The sequence below is a fragment of the Gigantopelta aegis genome, chromosome 11 (genome assembly GCF_016097555.1).
Source record: "Gigantopelta aegis isolate Gae_Host chromosome 11, Gae_host_genome, whole genome shotgun sequence".
Classification (NCBI taxonomy): Eukaryota; Metazoa; Mollusca; class Gastropoda; order Neomphalida; family Peltospiridae; genus Gigantopelta; species Gigantopelta aegis.
This window is the reverse complement of record NC_054709.1, coordinates 11572646-11591380: the sequence shown is the minus strand read 5'-3', so window position 1 is coordinate 11591380 and position 18735 is coordinate 11572646. Positions and strand designations below refer to the sequence as shown.

The window sequence follows — 18735 nt, the reverse complement described above, 5'->3', positions numbered from 1 at the left end:
ATTATTATAGATATGTCATTTATTTAAATATAACAACTAGCAAACTGTGAATATTTTACTTTAAAAATATATTATCATGGGTGATATAGATGGTAAGACGTATAATTTATATACATTTAACAGTTAGCAAAGAACAATGGGCACTTACTTTTAAAATGTGTCATTTATATAAACATAACAATTTAATTAGTGAATAACTGAACATTTACTTGTAAAGTATATTATTATAGATACAAGATATATGTCATTTATATAAAAGTATATTATTATAGATATAAGATGTCATTTATATAAGTATAACAATTAGAAAAGAACCATGTACATTTACTTTTAAAATATATTATTATAAATAATATAAGATATATGATGTCATTTATATAAATAAACAATTAGAGAAGAATTGTGATTGTTTACTTTTAAAATACGTTATTATAGATGTGTATCAGATTCATTTTAACCCTGCCACTGCCCATGGCAATCGGCAATGTGCTTTTAATTCTCCACGGCATTGTTTTTTTGCTGAGGGCTATATTAGAATCCTCCCCCCCCCCCCCCCCCAATAACGTTTTGTTTGCTGTAGATATTTTCATAATTGCAGGGATTGTCATTCATAACAATTACATAATGTATGTATGTACAAATTGTTTATATACATGTATGTACTGTAATATCATTTTGATAAGAGTCAATCCTTTAAATAAATTTAGAAAATAATTTTACATAGCCCATCATTTATATGAATGTACTCCTGTTACTAATAAATGAACACAAAAAACATCCACTGTTGTTATTTTGGGTTTATGAAGCTTCTGGTCTAGGCCTGTGTTTAATAGAACCTTAGGGGAACACAAAGTAGGAGTTTAAAACTTGTGTTAGTTTTCCATGTGTGTGAGAGAGAGAGAGAGAGAGAGAGAGAGAGAGAGAGAGAGAGAGAGAGAGAGAGAGAGAGAGAGAGAGAGAGAGACAGACAGGGAGGGAGGTTAGCCATTAGATTTTGTCTTCAAAATGTTGCCCCTGTGCATGCTGTAACCTCACCGTGGTGCAGGGGTGTAACATTCTCTTCGAGAATGGCCAATACAGCACAAAATTGAAGTTTTGAGTAAAAGTCCGTATCTATCCGTGATATTTGTATTTTTGTACAGTTCTTTACACTGTTTTTTTTTTAATTTAAATTTAGAATTTTTATATTGCTGTTGATCATCAAATTTTGTTCCATTTGCCATAGTTTGACACCCAATAGCCGATGTATTTTTCGTGCTGGGGTGTCGTTAAACATTCATTCATGCATTCAAAATGTTGGGATCGATCCTCGTTGGTGGGCCCATTGGGCTATTTCTCATTCCAGCCAGTGCACTACGACTGGTACATCAAATTCTGTGGTATGTACTACCCTGTCTGTGGGATGGTGCATATAAAAGTATGCTGCTAATTGAAAAAGAGTAGCCCATGAAGTGGCGACAGCAGGTTTTCTCTCAGTATCTGTGTGGTCCATAACCATGTTTCTTGCCATATAACCGTAAATAAAATGTGTTGAGTGCGTCATTAAAGGGACACGTCCTAGTTGTTAACCATTACGCCGTTGTTTTTCGCTATTAGACCCATTTACTCACAAATAAAATTGAACTTTACTTACATTTTATTATTTAGAATATACATTTCCATTCACCTGAAGTGTTTTTTGGTAATCCTGGTAATCCTGCTGTTTGTAATACCACAAAATGCTTCTCTTTTTTTAGCAAACTTGGAACCGTCTCTTTAATATCCGTGAAATGGTATACCAGAGATGAACATGTGGTGGACAAAAAAAAATTAAAACATAAAAAACCCAGCAGGGTCTTGAGAAATGGGGCATTATGGTGAATTTTTATCAAAGGAAGTTAAAAGTTTGTTTTTGTTTAACACCACCACTAGAGCACATTGGTTATGTTTTTGTTTTTTTCGGCTGTTGGATGTCAACCAGTATAAGATGAAAACTGCTACATTTTCCCCCATTACCGGTAGCAGCAAAGAATCCTTTATGTGCACTTTCCCATAGACAGGACAGTATGTTCTTGGATATATCAGTCATGAGATGGGGATGGGGTGGAGGAAAAAAAACATTCAGAGAATGCATCCACCAATCTGGTTTGATCCTGCAACCCCAAGTATCTCAGCCAAGCGCTCTACTAACTAAGCTAGGACATTAATATTGTGAATTTTATCAAAGGAGGACAGGTTGTTTCGAAATTCATGAGTGGGGCATGGGTTGCTGTAATCTATATTAATGTCAGGGTCAATGCATTATCTTCAGAGATGGGGGGGGGGGGGGGGGGGGGACAGTGCCCCCTGCAAACCCCACTCCATCCACCTTGCTTCCAATGCCTGTGGAATCTGGAATTCCAGAAATCTAATTATTACCCATATGGTGACAAATATCTTGGTACATATCAAAATGATACATCCCACTAGAATGCCAAGTGGGACGTAACACTTCGTGACGTCATCGAATGGCACACTACAACCTTACAGGATCCGAACGTCAACGAAACGAGATGAGTGATATAAATTAAGATCAGTTATGGGTAATAAATAGGATATTAAACTCGCTACCATTTCGTATCATGTTTATGTCCCTCATGAAATAATTTTCATTGTCACTCGCTAAAGCTTGTGACAATTGAAAATTATTTCACTCTGGACATAAACATGATACGAAATAGAAGCTCGTTTAATATCCTATAAATATTTTCATCACTGGTATTTGTATCTTAAAAATAAATTTAAAACACCAGTTTAATGTATCATGTACCATGTTTATACAGTATGGATTACAGATCAGAAATAGTGGACACAGAAAATCAACTGCAGGTACATGAAGCATGTAAAATAGCATAAAAATAATAAATAACAAAACAAACATATTTGCCTTTGTACAAGACACACATATCACATATCTATGTATACAAATAATAACAAAAGTAAAGCTTTGTCCAAGCTCAAATTAAATATTTTTGGTTCTACGAAACACCAATAATAGCTGTAGACTACCTTTTCACAGAATAATCTTATAAAGGGCATTCTCATTATATACATGTAACTAGTCGCACCGACTTGTAGCATCTGATTGAATCGAACTGTGAGAATATCTAAATCGTAACAACATCAGTCTTATACGACACGTGTCGGAGTCGTAATAATTCCTTACTACAAATCGCAAGATCTTAGCAAATCAACTCACCTTAGAGAACAACAATCAAGAGTTTTGTCACTTCGTGGTTTTATGTTTTGTATGCAAATGTCAGAATGTCCAGATTTCATGGGTCTATAAAATTTATTATTGTCCAAAATGGGTAAAAACTTTTTAATTAAATAATACCATTAGTACGTTTTGTACATGCATTTTTGTTTATTATTTCTATGGAAAATTTGTATGTACTTATATTTCCCACAAAATGTTTTAAATAAAAGTGACTAGGTTTGTTTGACGTCATCGAATATTTCGACGTAACATCTTCGCACAATATAAGTTTACTACAGTTCTTGCTACTAGTCGCATAATGAGAATGTCCCTTTAACAACGCAGAGTGATTGTTTTTACTAGGTGACTCACGGACTATTGTCTCCAATTAGTCAATTGATAATTTTTATACAAACTGGCTACAACATTTGGTATTTGGCTAATAAAATACAAATAAGGACCACGCACCTCTTGTGTTCACGCTTCAAATTACTAATTTTACCGTATAACTATTTAATATATTTTTTCTTGAGATACACATCAAAACAAACCCAAACCCAATCATATTTACAATATATTCTATAATCTAAATTGGAAGAACTGTTATAGTTAACATTTTCCCACACAATCGATTATGGATTTTTATAATCGATCATCATATCGGTAGAGCCAAACCGATCAAGTTTCGATTATAATTGATTGTTGAAACGTCACAAATTTTAACACAAATGAAAGGAATGTCTACTGGGCTACAAATGTAGCAGGATTGTGTGCTTCCACATTTTCGGATTTTGGACCGGAAGCATATAATTATGAGATGGAATCCAAAAGTAAAAACATTATATCCTTCTTCTTTTTTTTAAATGATTTCAGCAGAATCCTAAAATGAAAGATCCCTAAATGCCAAGCATATCTACTTTAATCAGGGTTTGACCAATCCACTAGGCCTCAGTTCTGGCTAGTGAATTTTTAGTCTGGGCTAGTGGAAATTATCCACTGTATTACTTTAAAACATGGGCCACTAGCAGGGCCGTAGCTAGCAGGGGGGACAGAAAAATCTAGAAAAAATTATAGAAACTTGAAAACAATTTCTCTTCTTAACCATTCAAGAAGTTTTAGACCCTATTAACTACTCAGTTGCCCCCCAAAATAAAAAATCCTAGCTACGGCCCTGGCTAGCCAAAGCTTCTGTGAGGGCTAGTGACTTTCTCCAATATTTGTCAAACACTGCGTTAATGCCAAAGCACAGGATACTTCTTCTCGGCCTTGTTTAATCCCAGACTAGCATAAGCAATGGCTCTATGTTGGTCTTTATACAGAACTGCACCACGTAGATCCTGATGGAATAAAACTATGTAAAGTGGGTTTTAAAATTGTGTGTGTGTGTGTGTGTGAGTGTATATGTGTGTGTGTGTGTGCTAAGGACAAATTTCGAAATAATAAAATTGCAGTTTAGCTCATACGGCAACTGCGTTTCTTCCAGAAAGAAATTTTTGGGTATGGCGATATGAAATTGAATGCAATCACAATCAACAGGGGGTATGGGGTATGGGGGGCCTCCCCCACAAAGAAAATGGGTTACATTTAGATTTACTATTAAGAAAATCATACACTAATGATAAGTCATTAATTTTGTCAAAATGTTAACTTAAAAAAAATAAAAATTTGGGTATGGCACCATACCCGTTTTATCCTCTGGCAGAAACCCTGGGCAAAGAGTATGTAGCAAAGTTAGCCACTCATATAGAAGTCATTCATTCTCTCTTTCTCTCTCAACATACAAAATACATATGTTAGTTTCCATTGTTACAGCACCATCAAAATCTTAAGTTCACAGAGAAAAGAATCCATTGCAACCCATTTCAAGGTTTTTTCTGAAGCAGATTTTATCACAATCCTAAATGTTGGGACAGCTTTATGAGAAGAAATCTAAATGTTGCAAATTTCGATTATAATAATGATAAATGTTGTAAATTTTGATTACAACAACAAATGTAACTTTTGATTACAATGATAAATGCAGCATATTCTGAGCTCTCTTCACAACAATGCAAAAACATTCCTTTGGCAGCCTTCTCATTGTGCGATTAGTCGCACCGATTTGTCGCATGCGATCGAATCGTACTGTGAGAACACCTAAGTCGTGTCGGAGTCGTACCGATTAGAACATGTCCTATTTCTCACAACAAATCGCATAATGAGAACACCGCTTTTAGAGGATTTTCCAGTTCCCTTATTTGATCAGTATCGGCTTCTGCAGCGCCACTCCTGCGAAGTAAGGATGAGTCAAGGCAGCTTTTGCTGAGATTCTCTTGCTGGGTTCATATGCTAGCATTTTCTGGAGAAAAAAAAAAAATAATAATAAAAAATAACTTTAACATTATTATATTTGTCATGACCAAAATCAAGGCAAGCTGTAGATCAGTCCAGAAATGTTGCTAGGCGAGCAATCACAAAAGTTCAAATAAAATACATTAAATATTTTATGGTAATGCTTGGCACACACCTACCGATTCACGCTGACTCAACTGTTGATTTGGCAGTAGTCTGAAAATGTGCACCTGCACACACCAGCTGATGTGACCGTCTAATCGGGTCAATACTGGAGATTAGACGCAACAGCCGCGTCTTTGCCCTGCACATACCTACCGATTAACACTGACATGACTGCCGAGTGACATAATCGGTAGGTATGTGCCAAGCTTATGGTGATTTGTAACTCTCCTAAAACTTTCCAGGTGAGGAGGAGAGTGGGAGCAATCACTCGCCTTTCCTGGCAGACTGATTATAATCAGTGAAGAGCATTGTGTCAATCAATAAGTTTTAGAAAACAAAGAAATAAGGAAATGTTTTAGTTAACGACACAAAACATTTTAACTATACAATAACGGACCTCAAAGATAATTAATTTGTGCCACCACTCCATAGGTTACACTGAGATTATCAACAAAGAATATATATATATATATATATCTATCTATCAGGGTTGCACTTTACGGTCGCCTGATCGCCATGGCGAGTCAAAATAGCGTCGAGCAAGTCAAAACCTAATGTTTGTAAGAGATCGGAAAGTTATTTTTTATTTATTGTTTTCAACTGATTTCTTATTAGTATCTGTGCAACCAAACCCATATAGGACATAATAGCGACCACTTCCCCAGTCTATCGAACAGTCTAGAAGTATTCAGAATCCCTTGGCCGGTTTTGATTATGTATTCGGAAAACCTCGGCCACCTAAATGTATTTGTAGGTGCAATCGGAACAACTCGTCACATTCCGCTACGCTATGTTTCGTAGAAAGATTTTGTTTATGAGCCTGAGGTTTTCCGAAGTTACATTATACATTTTATTTCTAAATTGAACAAGGTAAACATTAATGTTGTTTATGACATAGATATCATGGGTAAGTTACAGGATAAATGCATATATATAAATACACATATATATATAGATATGGATCTCAGATACAAGTATGATTATGAAAACACAAAGGTGTATTGACTCACTGTTATCAAATCAATTCCCTCTTCACACAGAATAGGTACGACACATCCAACATTTCGCTGCGGCCATCTTGGAAATGTTGATTTAAAGTCTGGTAACTGTGAAACTCCTGGCCACACAGTCTCATCAGGGGTTCCTGAAAAACAAGCAGTCTATGTTTTCATAAAAAATCATGGATCCCATTTTACAAAACGATCTTAGCGCCAAGATCATAGTGCTTAGTGCATAGTTACCATATGCACTTAAGTGGTCTTAGTGCTAAGATCGCTTCGTAAAACAGGGTCCCTGGTTCTTAGCACTAAAATCACCTAATGGGGTCCCTAACTACTTAGCATTAAGATCACTTCATAAAAGGGGGAACATCACAGACTAAGTTAAAACAGGACTTAACTCTGATAATTCATTTTCAAAAAATTACTTTAATAAACATTACCTAAAGTTCTAAAAATTCTGAACAGCTGATCGATTTCTGAATCTCCCGGGAAAAGAGCTCTTCGTGTAATCTGAAAGAAATTGTGTTTTGTTTTTATTCTGACATAACAAGAAACAGAAAAAAGTAATCAAATAAAATTCAAATCGGTAGTAGTAATGAAATCGTTCCTAAAGCTGTCACATGGCAAATTAGAAGACAAATCTTAATTGGAGTACCAATCATTTATTAGACAATAAAATGCTATAAAATTCTGTATGCAAGGTTTTCAAAGTCTCTCAGGATTTATATTAACCATAATGGAAATGTTCTAGCTAAAATTAATTTAGGCAATAGACCTACTGTTCGGAGAATTTATATCAACATAAACATTACTCAGAACAGTTAGCTGAAGTTGTCGTCTGGGGTGCCTCGGTTTAGGATCGAACTTCCTCATTGGACACATTTTCCCCATTCCGACTAAAACCTCACAACTGTTGTATCAAAGGCTGCAGTATGTCCTGTCTGTGGGATTGTGCACATAAAAGACCCCTTACTACTCCAGAAAAAATGTAGCAGGTGTCCTCTGAATTACCAAATGTTTGACAGTAATAGTTGATGATTAAAGTAATCAATGTGCTCGAGTGATGTCCATTAAACAACTTAATATATTTTGTTTTCTGTCTAACCTAAAATATGTAAATAAACATACATGCAAAATCTTCATGACTGACAGATATGCATCTTGTGAAAAGAAATTCATTTGTCACTTGCTAAGGCGTAGTAAAAAAAATGGTTTGGTTCCGGTTACCCGACTGTCCCTATATTTTTGGTGCCGACCCTAAACTTCTTTTAACCTTTTCCCCCACCTGTTTTATTTAATAATCCATTAATATCAATTCTAATTTTCGTCGACACTTCGCACAATTTTACTTCTGAAGAGTTCCAAATGAAAAGCTTCCGAGAGCCATTCGGAACTCCTCGTACATTTCCACGAAATATAAGCGTATCAGAATGTGACGAGGTGTTCCGATTGGATTCACAAGTTCTGAGTAGTTCCAAATGAGTACGAGAACACGTCTGAGAGCATGTGGTGTCAATGGCGTCTTCCAAATTTACACAGTAGAATGTCAAAAATGTGCTCATTCAAATCAAATAATTGTTGTGGATCAGACCTTTAAAAGCAAAAATAAAAACCTGTTTTACCTCTTTGTCAACAGTGCAAAGATACTGTGCAGTGTCCTTATGGACGACCAAAAGGGAAACTGTTTTCCTGAAAATAGTTGTTTTCTTTTGATATCTCTGCTATGAGGATAGTTAGTATTGGAGATCTTTTTGTAAATTTTTATTGACATCTTCGTTGTGTTCATGATGTACATTTTGTTACTGCAATACTGGCAATGAAATAGGCCGGGAAGATCAGTGTTGCTGCTGTAGTTGTGAGGGGGTGTAACCATGTTGTGGATCAGACCTTTGATATTAAAACTTTTTTCCTATGAACAAATTATAGTGTTATTTTAGTGTTATCGTAGTTTATAACCTTACCGTGTAGTATTAGACTTGGGTGGTATTTACATTAATACCAATTGTGGTTGGACTAGGTTTCGTCATGGGGTTTTTTTATAGAAAATAATTAATGATTCTCATTAGAGTATGTATTGTCAGTTGCACTTTAACACAAAGAAAGAGCTTTTAATATATTAATCTGCTATAGTATTCAGGAAATATTAGCTCGAAAATGGGGAAAAATTCCCTACCTACCCCATTTGTTTTTGGCATGTAACAGGAACAAAACATTTTTTTTTACTTGGCCGAAAGCTTGTGACAAGTCAGAGTTCGACAAATCCGCTAGCCAGAGGCCCGTGGCTAGTGGTTTTTAAGTTCAGGCTAGTAAAAAACGCAAAACCCCCTCTCCTTACCGCTCAATCGTGGTTTTTTTTTTCTCTCTCATCTGAAATTTCGTTTAATAAATTTGATTGTGACGTTTGTCATCGAATAATATCAACAACGCAGTCAGTATATAATAATAATCCACTTGAGCTAGGTCTGCAAACTACAGTAACATGCTATCTCTACATCATCACAGTTACAGCATGCATTGTTTACCTTTCCCTTTCAAGTTTCTGGCACAGGAAATAAGTCCAATGACATGCGTGTTTGATTGGTTGGTTTTCTCAATTATTTGCAAAAAGCGAAAACGGGACAATGATGATGGATCACACTTGACAAAAGACCAAATGTACGACACGACAAAAAACTGATTTAAGTGTTTGTTTTATTTTACTGTTATACTCGTAAATGTGTAATGTTAAAAAATGACATAAAAGTCCAGTTATAATTGATCAGGAATTTGGGCTAGTGCTTTATCTTGGTGGACTAGTGGTTTTCACAAACCCACTAGCCCTGTGGCTAGTGACTTTTCAAAATATTTGTCATACTCTGGACAAGTGAAACATTTTCACTCGGGACATAAATTCGATAACTAGTAACTTGTTTATTATCCTCTATTTATCGTCAATTTTCTCCCAAAAAAGCAATATTTAAGACAATATGCTTTCTACACAATTCTGTGGGAGAGGCATAAAAGAAATATGTTGGGTATTACACATGTTAAACCTTACCATTTCTGAAAAAATACAACCCAAACTCCAGACATCAACTGGCGTGGAATAAAAGCGGCTTCCCAGGAGTATTTCTGGTGCTCTATACCAAAGTGTGACAACCTGTGGAAATTACGGAAAACAATATGAGAACAGAGATGGTAAAAAAGCCCAAACAATATGTCTCTTAGACCGACTTTCCATTAACGCAAATCTACACTTATTTATTGTGCATGTTTCCGTGTATGGAAATATCTGTGTTTTCGCAAGCAAATACTATACAAAATTAAGATATCAAAAATACTTTTACGAAGCTAGCAAACACTATGCGTTATAACATCATCAAGGAAAGGCAATTATTTATTTAACGACGTACTCAACACATTCTATTTATGGTTATATGGCGTCCAACATATAGTTAAGGACCACACAGATATTGAGGGAGCAAACCCGCTGTCGCCAGTACATGGGCTACTCTTTTTTTATTAGCAGCAAAAGATCTTTTATATGCACCATCCCATAGACAGGATGGCACATACAATCTTTGATGTACCAGTCGTGGTGCACTGGCTGGAGTGAGAAATAGTCCAATGGGCCCACTGACGGGGATCGATCCCAAATTGACCGCGCATCAAGCAAGCGCTGTACCACTGGGCTACGTTTCATCACTGACATCATCAAGTGCATGGAAATGTGTATATGGAAAAGGTACTGTGATTAGGTACTAAATCAATAAACTCATGTGCAATACATAAATAACATAAAGTGGGCCTTAGATTTCCATTAATGCAAATATAAGCAAATTTATTGTGCATGTTTCTTTGCATGGAAATAGCTGCATTTTCGCAAGCAGAATACCATCCAAAATTAGACATCTAAAAATACTTAAAATTAAGATGCTAGCAAACACTATGTGTTATGATGTCACTAAGTGCATGGAAAAGGTACTGTGATTATCTACTAAATCAATAAATTCATGTGTACGTAATAGGGTCTCCACAAGTACTCGGGCACGGGTCGAGTACCCGTATAAGATGGATTACAATGAGCAATTACAATACAATGGACAATGTAGGACAATAATTTCAGCAGTAGATAATCAACAATATAAGTTACACAATCATTACATGATCATGCACTAGTTTCTGTTTGAACTGGCCGTCCGTCCGTCACAGCATTTCTAAATGCAATACAATGGCATCCATATTCCGTGCTAAATTAAGATGCAGAATGCTATTTTACTTTATTCCTTAATCTCATCATCATCTGGTGTAAGTGTCGGGTACTCGGGTCTGGGTCGAGTTTGACCTTCGAGTACTCCAGTCCAATATTTTGGACTCGTGGAGGCCCTAGTATGTAATCGCGTTAACAGAAAGTGGGCCGTAGATTTGTACATGGGTGGAAAGAGACAGGCCCTAATCTAGCTGATGAAATGGTACTTTTGTCTTGCCGAAAGTCTGTTCAAACTGCAGAATTATCATAACATACATAAAACCTGATTAGCAACTACTCATTAACATTTTATAATTGTGAAGTAATCTCTGAAACCTGCACAGCAAATCATGAAGAAATAGATATTTGTTTAAATCCTGCCAATATGCATGGCTCACACTTGCAATAATTTTGTTTTAGTCAATTTTCAAATATGTAGAGTATTTCCTGGAAAATTATTCAAAAGTGGCTAATTTAAACAAAAGTTTATTAGCCAAATAGGGGCGAGGTGTAGCCCAGTGGTACAGTGCTCGCTCGATGCGTGGTCGATCCCCGTCAGTGGCTCCATTTGCGCTATTTCTTGTTCCAGCCAGTGTACCAAGACTGGTATATCAAATGCTGTGGTGTGTACTACCCTGTATGTGGGATGGTGCATATAAAAGATCCCTTGCTGCTAATCGAAGAGTAGTCCATGAAGTGGCGACAGCAGGTTTCCTCTCTCAATATCTGTATGGTCTGTAACCATATGTCTGACGCCATATAACCGTAAATAAAAATGTGTTCAGTGCGTCATTAAATAAAACATTTCTTTCTTTTTTATTAGCCGAATACTACCTGTTGGAGCCATTATGTTTAAAGACTTGCAATTGGCTAACTTGGCTATGGGCACGGGGAGCCCTGAATATTTATTTCCACTTACCTCATGTGTGTAAGTTCTAACTGGAACACCGAACGCCCTGGCCAAACCGAAATCCGCTAGCTTGATATTGCCATCCACGTCTATCAACAGGTTCTGAGGTTTCAAGTCTCTGTGAAGAACTCTGTGGGCGTGGCAGTAACCAATGCCCTGCAGCAGCTGGTACAGGTAGCTCTGAAAGCATTAGAATTTGACCGATTATTAAAATTCAGGGATGTGAGAGGGGCTAGAACAAAAAAGGTTACTTTCTTCACAAGTCGAACAAAGGCTTTCAAACAGCATATCCTTGATTGGACAAAACTGGCCAATCACAGCAAAGCTGACGGAATCCAGCCAAGGATACTACTTGCGATCTAACTCTTGTACGTGGCCCTCTCCGTCGGCCAAAAGGTCCATCGGGGTTGTGTTTTGGGGTTTTTTGGGGTTGTTGGGGGGGGGGGGGGGGGGGGTGTGTGAAAGAAATGGAAAAGTGCATTTAAGCCTTTCAATGTAGCTCTCATATCCCTGAAAGTTTGTTTTGTTTAATGACACCACTAGAGCACATTGATTCATCGGCTATTGGATGTCAAACATTTGGTAATTCTGAAAAATAGTCATCAGAGGAAACCTGCTACATTTTTGCTAATGTAGCAAGGGATCTTTTATATATGCACTTTCCCACAGACAGGAAAGCACATACCACGGCCTTTGACCAGTTGTGGTGCACTGGTTGAAATGAGAGAAAAAACTAAATCAGTTGAATGGATCCACTGAGATGGTTCGATCCTGCGACGCAAGCATCTCAAGCAAGCACTTAACCGACTGATTTAAATCATGCCCACCCCCCCCCCCCCCCCCCCATGACCAGGGCTCGCGCTGTCGGTAGCCATATTAGCCATTGGCTAATTTTTACAAAAAATGGCTAATAAAATTTGCAAGTGGCTAAAATTTTGGCTAAGCCATTTTCTGTCTTCTGATGTGAACAAACGGTTACATAATCTATCCGACACCTCAAACAATAATACTACCAAATATTCAATTAGCATAATAGCGATCTCGCGACAGGTAACGTGAAACGGTGTCATGCAAAATACAGAGTAGGCCTTATAATGTTTGCTTATTTTAATAATCATGGTTATTAATTTTAACAGCATGCATTCATCATGTATGACAGCAATGTCTGGAAGATCTGTAACTTTGCTTCACGTTAAACCAAATGGACACGACGAACACCAATCAAATAGTTTGTGAACGTTAGGAAGAACGTTTGTTGGCTGAACTGAGGGACTCTCGGCGCAAATATATGTCACGCTTCAGAGTCGGCTCACACCTGCGTATCAAGAGACATCATTGCGGACATTAAACAATACGATTACGCAAAGTAAATCTTGATGTAAATTTGTAGAAAAACAATAGTTGTTCGCATCAATGAATACCTAACTGCAGTTTTTGTTTATTCCTTTGTCTTTGTTAATTTCGCACCCATGGTCGAGAGCATGCATGCAGATCGCCGGAAATGAACATGCAGTATTTAAATTGCAGTTAAATGTACACTGAATAAAATTAGTTTACAATAATCATATTTGTTAGATAATTTTAGATATAAATTTGTAAGACTGTGAGGTGACATTTAATAAGTTAGCTGGATTTTAAAAAGATTTTATTAAAGGTTTTTTGTTTGTGGGGTTTTTTTAATAAATGGAGTATACTGTGAAGTCGGCATTCTTAGCCGAGGTATTTTGTAAACAGATATCACAACAAGCATTTAACTGCGTAAAACAAATTTGGCTAAAGCCTTTTCAATATGGCTAATAAAAATTCCATTTGGCTAATATTCTGGCTACAGGTATTTTTGATCCAGGGTGAGCCCTGCATGACCCAATTATTAATTGTAATAACATTTCCGCTGAATTAAATGCCTTGTAGTCTATGGCAGGTTTACCGGCCTCGGTGGCGTCGTGGTTAGCCATCGGTCTACAGGCTGGTAGGTACTGGGTTCGGATCCCAGTCGAGGCATGGGATTTTTAATCCAGATACCGACTCCAAACCCTAAGAGAGTGCTCCGCAAGGCTCAATGGGTAGGTGTAAACCACTTGCACCGACCAGTGATCCATAACTGGTTCAACAAAGGCCATGGTTTGTGCTATCCTGCCTGTGGGAAGCGCAAATAAAAGACCCCTTGCTGCCTGTAGTAAAAGAGTAGCCTATGTGGCGACAGCAGAGGCAATTCCATAACGCCATATGCAAAAATTTCTTTCTGGCAAAACACTGGCTTGTATGGTGATTAAAGAATTAAATTCTTTTCTTAATTAAATTTTAAAATAAACATTAATTACACAAAATATCTAGTCATTGTACTATGGATGCTACCTATTTCTGTATGTATATATGATACTGGGAAGTAAAATGATGCTTGAGTTACTACAAACATTAACAGACACTCTAACCAACAAAATGCATTATACCAATCATTACCAATCATTGAAAATGGATATACTACTGGGGCGTAGCCAGAGACAAAAAAAACGCCAAGGCAAACCCAGACCTGTAAAATGAATATCAGTGTCATGGAAAAAATAAAATAAATCTGGGGAAATTCCAGACAAGGCAAGCACCTCGTCTGCCTCCTGCTGGCTACGCCATTGTATTAGCCAGCAGTATATTGTATACATTAGCAGAAATCGTAAATCATTAAAAATGATCCCATGGCTAGTAAACTTTTATAAAAATTCTAAAAGCCCTGTATTGTATAGCAGCAGCAAACTTACAGACTCTATAAATAAAGTTTTGCTCAGCAAATCACGAACCTTGACCAAGTCGAGTGACAGCCCAGCAGGTGGAGCACTGTCCATGTACTTCTTCAGGTCCTGGTTGAGATACTCAAACACCAGGTACAGCTTCTTCTCACTGTGCACCACGTCAAGCAATCTGCAACACGATACTTCAAACATGTACAGAGCTCGAACCCATGTCAAGCAATCTGCAACACAATACTTCACACACGTACTGAGCTTGAACTTTAGATTTTGTCTCCCAGTCTCACAGCAATTTAAAAACTAAATTGCTGTGAGTAAAATGACCTACCGACGGCAATTTAAAACCTGCTCATGGCATTTGAAAAAATCGAAAAGACTTTTGCAGCAAATAAATAAGACTGCAAGGTTATTTTGGGATATGTAGACATATTTTAAGTGTACTAATATTATATACTCAGGGATCTCACTGACCCTCGAAAAGTGTCTTTTGAAGCATGGAACATATGGACAGGACTCTTATTTTTTTAGTTTTAACTTAAAATCCTATTATGGGAGTCCCCAAATTTCACAAGAAAGCTCAAATGACCCCCAATGGAGAAAGTCCAGTGAGAATCCTGTATACTGGTAGCTAATGTATACCAGGTGTAAACATTTTGCTATAATTGGGGAGCTTTACCAACGGCACTTTTGTGCCGTCGGTGATGCTCCCGACCTATGGCAATATACATCTCAGTGACACCAATTGCCATCGGTATCGTCGTTAAGTTTGAGCTCTGCACTGAGAGTACTGCTAAAACAATACATGTCCCCATCTCATTTTGTTCAGTATCACGTCATGATTTTCTTTGCAAGTGTTGGAGTTTGCTACACAATTTTAAAAACATTAAAGAAATTATCTGAAAATTATAATAAAATTACTAAATATCCACTTTTAGCATACTGTCACCTAGGGTTTCTGCCAGAGGATAAAATGGGTATGGCGCAATACCAAATTCTTTTTGCAGATTTGTTTTTAAAATAAGTTTGAGCGGGATTTAGCTCAGTCGGTTGAGTGCTCACCTGAGGTGCTTGTGTTTTAGGATCGAACCACCTCAGTGGATCCATTCAGCTCATTGGGTTTTTCTCGTTCCAACCAGTGCACCACAAATGGACAAAGGCTGTGTTATGTGCTTTTCTGCCTGTGGGAAAGTGCATATAAAAGATCCCTTACTGCATTAGGAAAAATGTGTAGCGGGTTTCCTCTGATGACTACGAGTCATAATTACCAAATGTTTGAAATTCAATAGCTGATGATTAATTAATTAATGTGCTCCAGTGGTGTCGTTAAACAAAACAAACTTTTTATAAGTTGACCGTTTGACAAAATTAATTACTCTTATTATTACTGTATGATTTTCTTAACCTTAACCATAACATTTTCTTTCTGGGGAGCCCCCACACTATCAACTGTGGTTGCATTCAGCACACACATTGTAAATATTCAATTTCATAGCGCCATACCCAAAAATGTCTTTCCGGCAGAAACACTGTCACCCCAAACAAAATTTAATTGACATGTAATTAGCTGATTAAATTACATTTGGTAGAAAAATAACTATTGTTGTTTAATCAATAACACGTACAGTAGCAGATCCGGATCCCCCCTTTGTAAATTCGAGCATGTGTTCAGCTGTAAGAGGCACACTATGTAAAAGGAGAGATCAGTCATCACATTTGGACCCACCTCCCCTCCCTTTTCAGAAATCCTGCATCCGTGCCTGATGTAAAATTATTGTTGTGTGGTCATTTAATCACAAACAAAAAACTAAAATATCACCCAAAAAAAAGTTGTTGAGAACAGCAGTGTCTGCACTTAACTTTTTTTTCGAGTTGCCATCCGGGCAAGTGGTGACAGCACTTTCACTTGCCCGAATCTATTTTCACTTGCCTGAATAATATTTTCTAAAAAAAAAACAATATTGCAACAGATTGCGTTACCAAATGTTGAGCACTGGTATAACCGACACAACCCTTCCTCCCCCCACCCCACTCAATGAAATAATAATAATAAAAAAAAAAACCTAAAATATAATGTTCAGTGGAGACGATCTATGACGTGTACACATAAACAGGGCTGAATCTTGTCGACATGAATTTGTGCCCAATTTTACATGCCACTTAACTTACCTTACACCTATTCCTATATTGGGCATATGTTTATATGTAAAAGCAGACCTACACTTTTTCATTGTGCAAAGTAGGCTACATAGCTGTACTTTTATTTATTTATTAATTATTGATTTAAAAAAAAAAAAAAAAAATTGGGTCGCCAGGCGGGCAACCTTACTGTGGGTTTTCAGTCGCCCGTCGTCGTTTTCAGTCGCTAGGGGCAATCGGGCGACCGTTAAGTTCGAACCCTGGAACAGCCTATTGTACTTCTTTTAAATTTAGTGTCAAGAAATATTATAATTATAGTTTCTTGTAGGCTATAGCTTTGCTAAATTCACTAAAATGTTATGCTCGCTGACATTTCTTGATTTACAGTAATTACTTGACAACATTGGGATGATCAAGTTCCTTCAGGAGTGATATTTCTCGAATGGCAGTACTTGGAACACCTTCAGATTCACTGCAAAATGAAAAACAATTTGGCAATACAAAATATTATTAAATTAATTGAATTTAAAAAAAAGCAAAAAAAAAAAAGCATTAAACATGTTCCCAACTTATTAATATAATCATACTAACACTAGGCCTAATACCCAACTGTACCTGTCATTTCCAATAACTAAATGCAAACAGTACCATAAAGCAAGATCTATTGGGGGAGGGGCGTACCGATGCGCCTGGGTAATGTGTGTTGTGGAGTGGGTGGTGTAGTAAAGGGGTTTTGGAAAAAAATTGTAAGTTCTTAATAAAAATAATTTAAAAAAATAATAATAAAATAACAGTTAACGTGGATGCATAACAAACTCGAGGGAGTACGGACAATACCTCACCGGACAATTGCTTACCAATAAAGTGAGAATAGGCCAATTACTTACCACAATTGCTGATTTTTTTTATCAATAAAATTATATTTTAGGTTATCATTATGGTATGTGTGTGTAAATGGTTGGGTGGGAGTGGGAATCTCTGATATTATCAGTGGGTAGGCTATGGTAACTTCAGTTTATTAAACACCTTTAAATAAATAACAAAATTAATTCTAAATCAGCTATATCGTGGATCCTATGGGAACGTACATCAGTCACATTAACATCAGTGTTAACTCGAGAAAGTTGCTTTAACATTACGTAACATCATCACGCCTGTCACGAAGTGCCAATATAATATATTACGTAACTGTCTGAATCAACAAGTGCTGGTAGACGATAGAACGGTCAACCATGCCATTTTAATAAAATAAATATTAGGTAGACTGTAGAAAAAAAAAAAAAAACACGGCCGACTCTGTAATTGCAAGGCTAAAAATATTATTATGTTTTTAAATAGACTAAAAGCTAAAACGGGATGATGAATTAAGTAGCTTACGCATCCAAACGAATTTTCTTCAAAGCAACCAGACGATTTGTCAATTTGTCTCTTGCTTTATAAACCACGCCGTATGTCCCTTCGCCAATCTTTTCGATCTTCTGGAAATTCTCCATCTTATTTTTGCAATGAAATGGAAACTACTGCTTCAAATGCGTTGTCATAATATGGTTTTGTTCACTGTTAGAAGAACCGTTAACTTATTTCATCCAAGCATTTGTTATTGTTCCGTCTGCGTTTTCCCGCGCAAACACATGTTCTCACAATAATCCATTCAGCCGATTGGTTGAACCGAAAGGTCAAGTTGCGGTGACAGGTGGCCAGCGGGTGGAGGCGTTTTAGCATTTGGCTGGCAGAAAAATCGGAACACTTCGTAGTTTGAACGGAATTAACCGAAGTAATCCGATTGGAAAGGGAGGGAAGGAATGTCTGGGTTGCGTTACTTTAGGCCTATAGAAAAATAGCGTACTGTTGTTGAGAAACTTGTCATTTATCGCCGTGTTATGCTTAGCTTGTACAACGTTCTCCTGATTAACGACAACTCAGTACAATTTAGAAGAACCTGGGTATACAGGGCCGTAGCTAGCGGGGGGGGGGGGCAAGGGGGGGGGGCAACTGCCAAAAAAAAC

The 18735-nt window shown here is 37.0% G+C and overlaps 1 protein-coding gene across 1 annotated transcript; it reads right to left on the bottom strand.

Moving 5' to 3' along the window:
• Window positions 1–2771: 2771 nt before the first annotated feature.
• Window positions 2772–18347, bottom strand: LOC121385285 (cyclin-dependent kinase 2-like). The gene is made up of 8 exons (XM_041515904.1): window positions 18107–18347; window positions 17124–17201; window positions 14645–14765; window positions 11862–12032; window positions 9752–9853; window positions 7155–7224; window positions 6724–6857; window positions 2772–5555 (listed from the first exon to the last, which is right to left on the bottom strand). Exons 1-8 carry the CDS (start codon window positions 18220–18222, stop codon window positions 5451–5453), a joined length of 897 nt encoding a protein of 298 aa, XP_041371838.1. The 5' UTR covers window positions 18223–18347; the 3' UTR covers window positions 2772–5450.
• Between the last annotated feature and the right edge of the window lie 388 nt (window positions 18348–18735).

What these genes read in the sequence shown, in the direction of transcription:
- LOC121385285 (XM_041515904.1), bottom strand. Translation starts at nt 18,222, where the DNA reads ATGGAGAATTTCCAGAAGATCGAAAAGATTGGCGAAGGGACATACGGC. An exon ending in TGTCACTCGACTTGGTCAAG is followed by an intron (nt 12,033 to 14,644) that starts GTTCGTGATTTG and finishes TAATGCTTTCAG; the next exon opens with AGCTACCTGTACCAGCTGCT. An exon ending in CAGAATTTTTAGAACTTTAG is followed by an intron (nt 6,858 to 7,154) that starts GTAATGTTTATT and finishes CTTGTTTTTCAG; the next exon opens with GAACCCCTGATGAGACTGTG.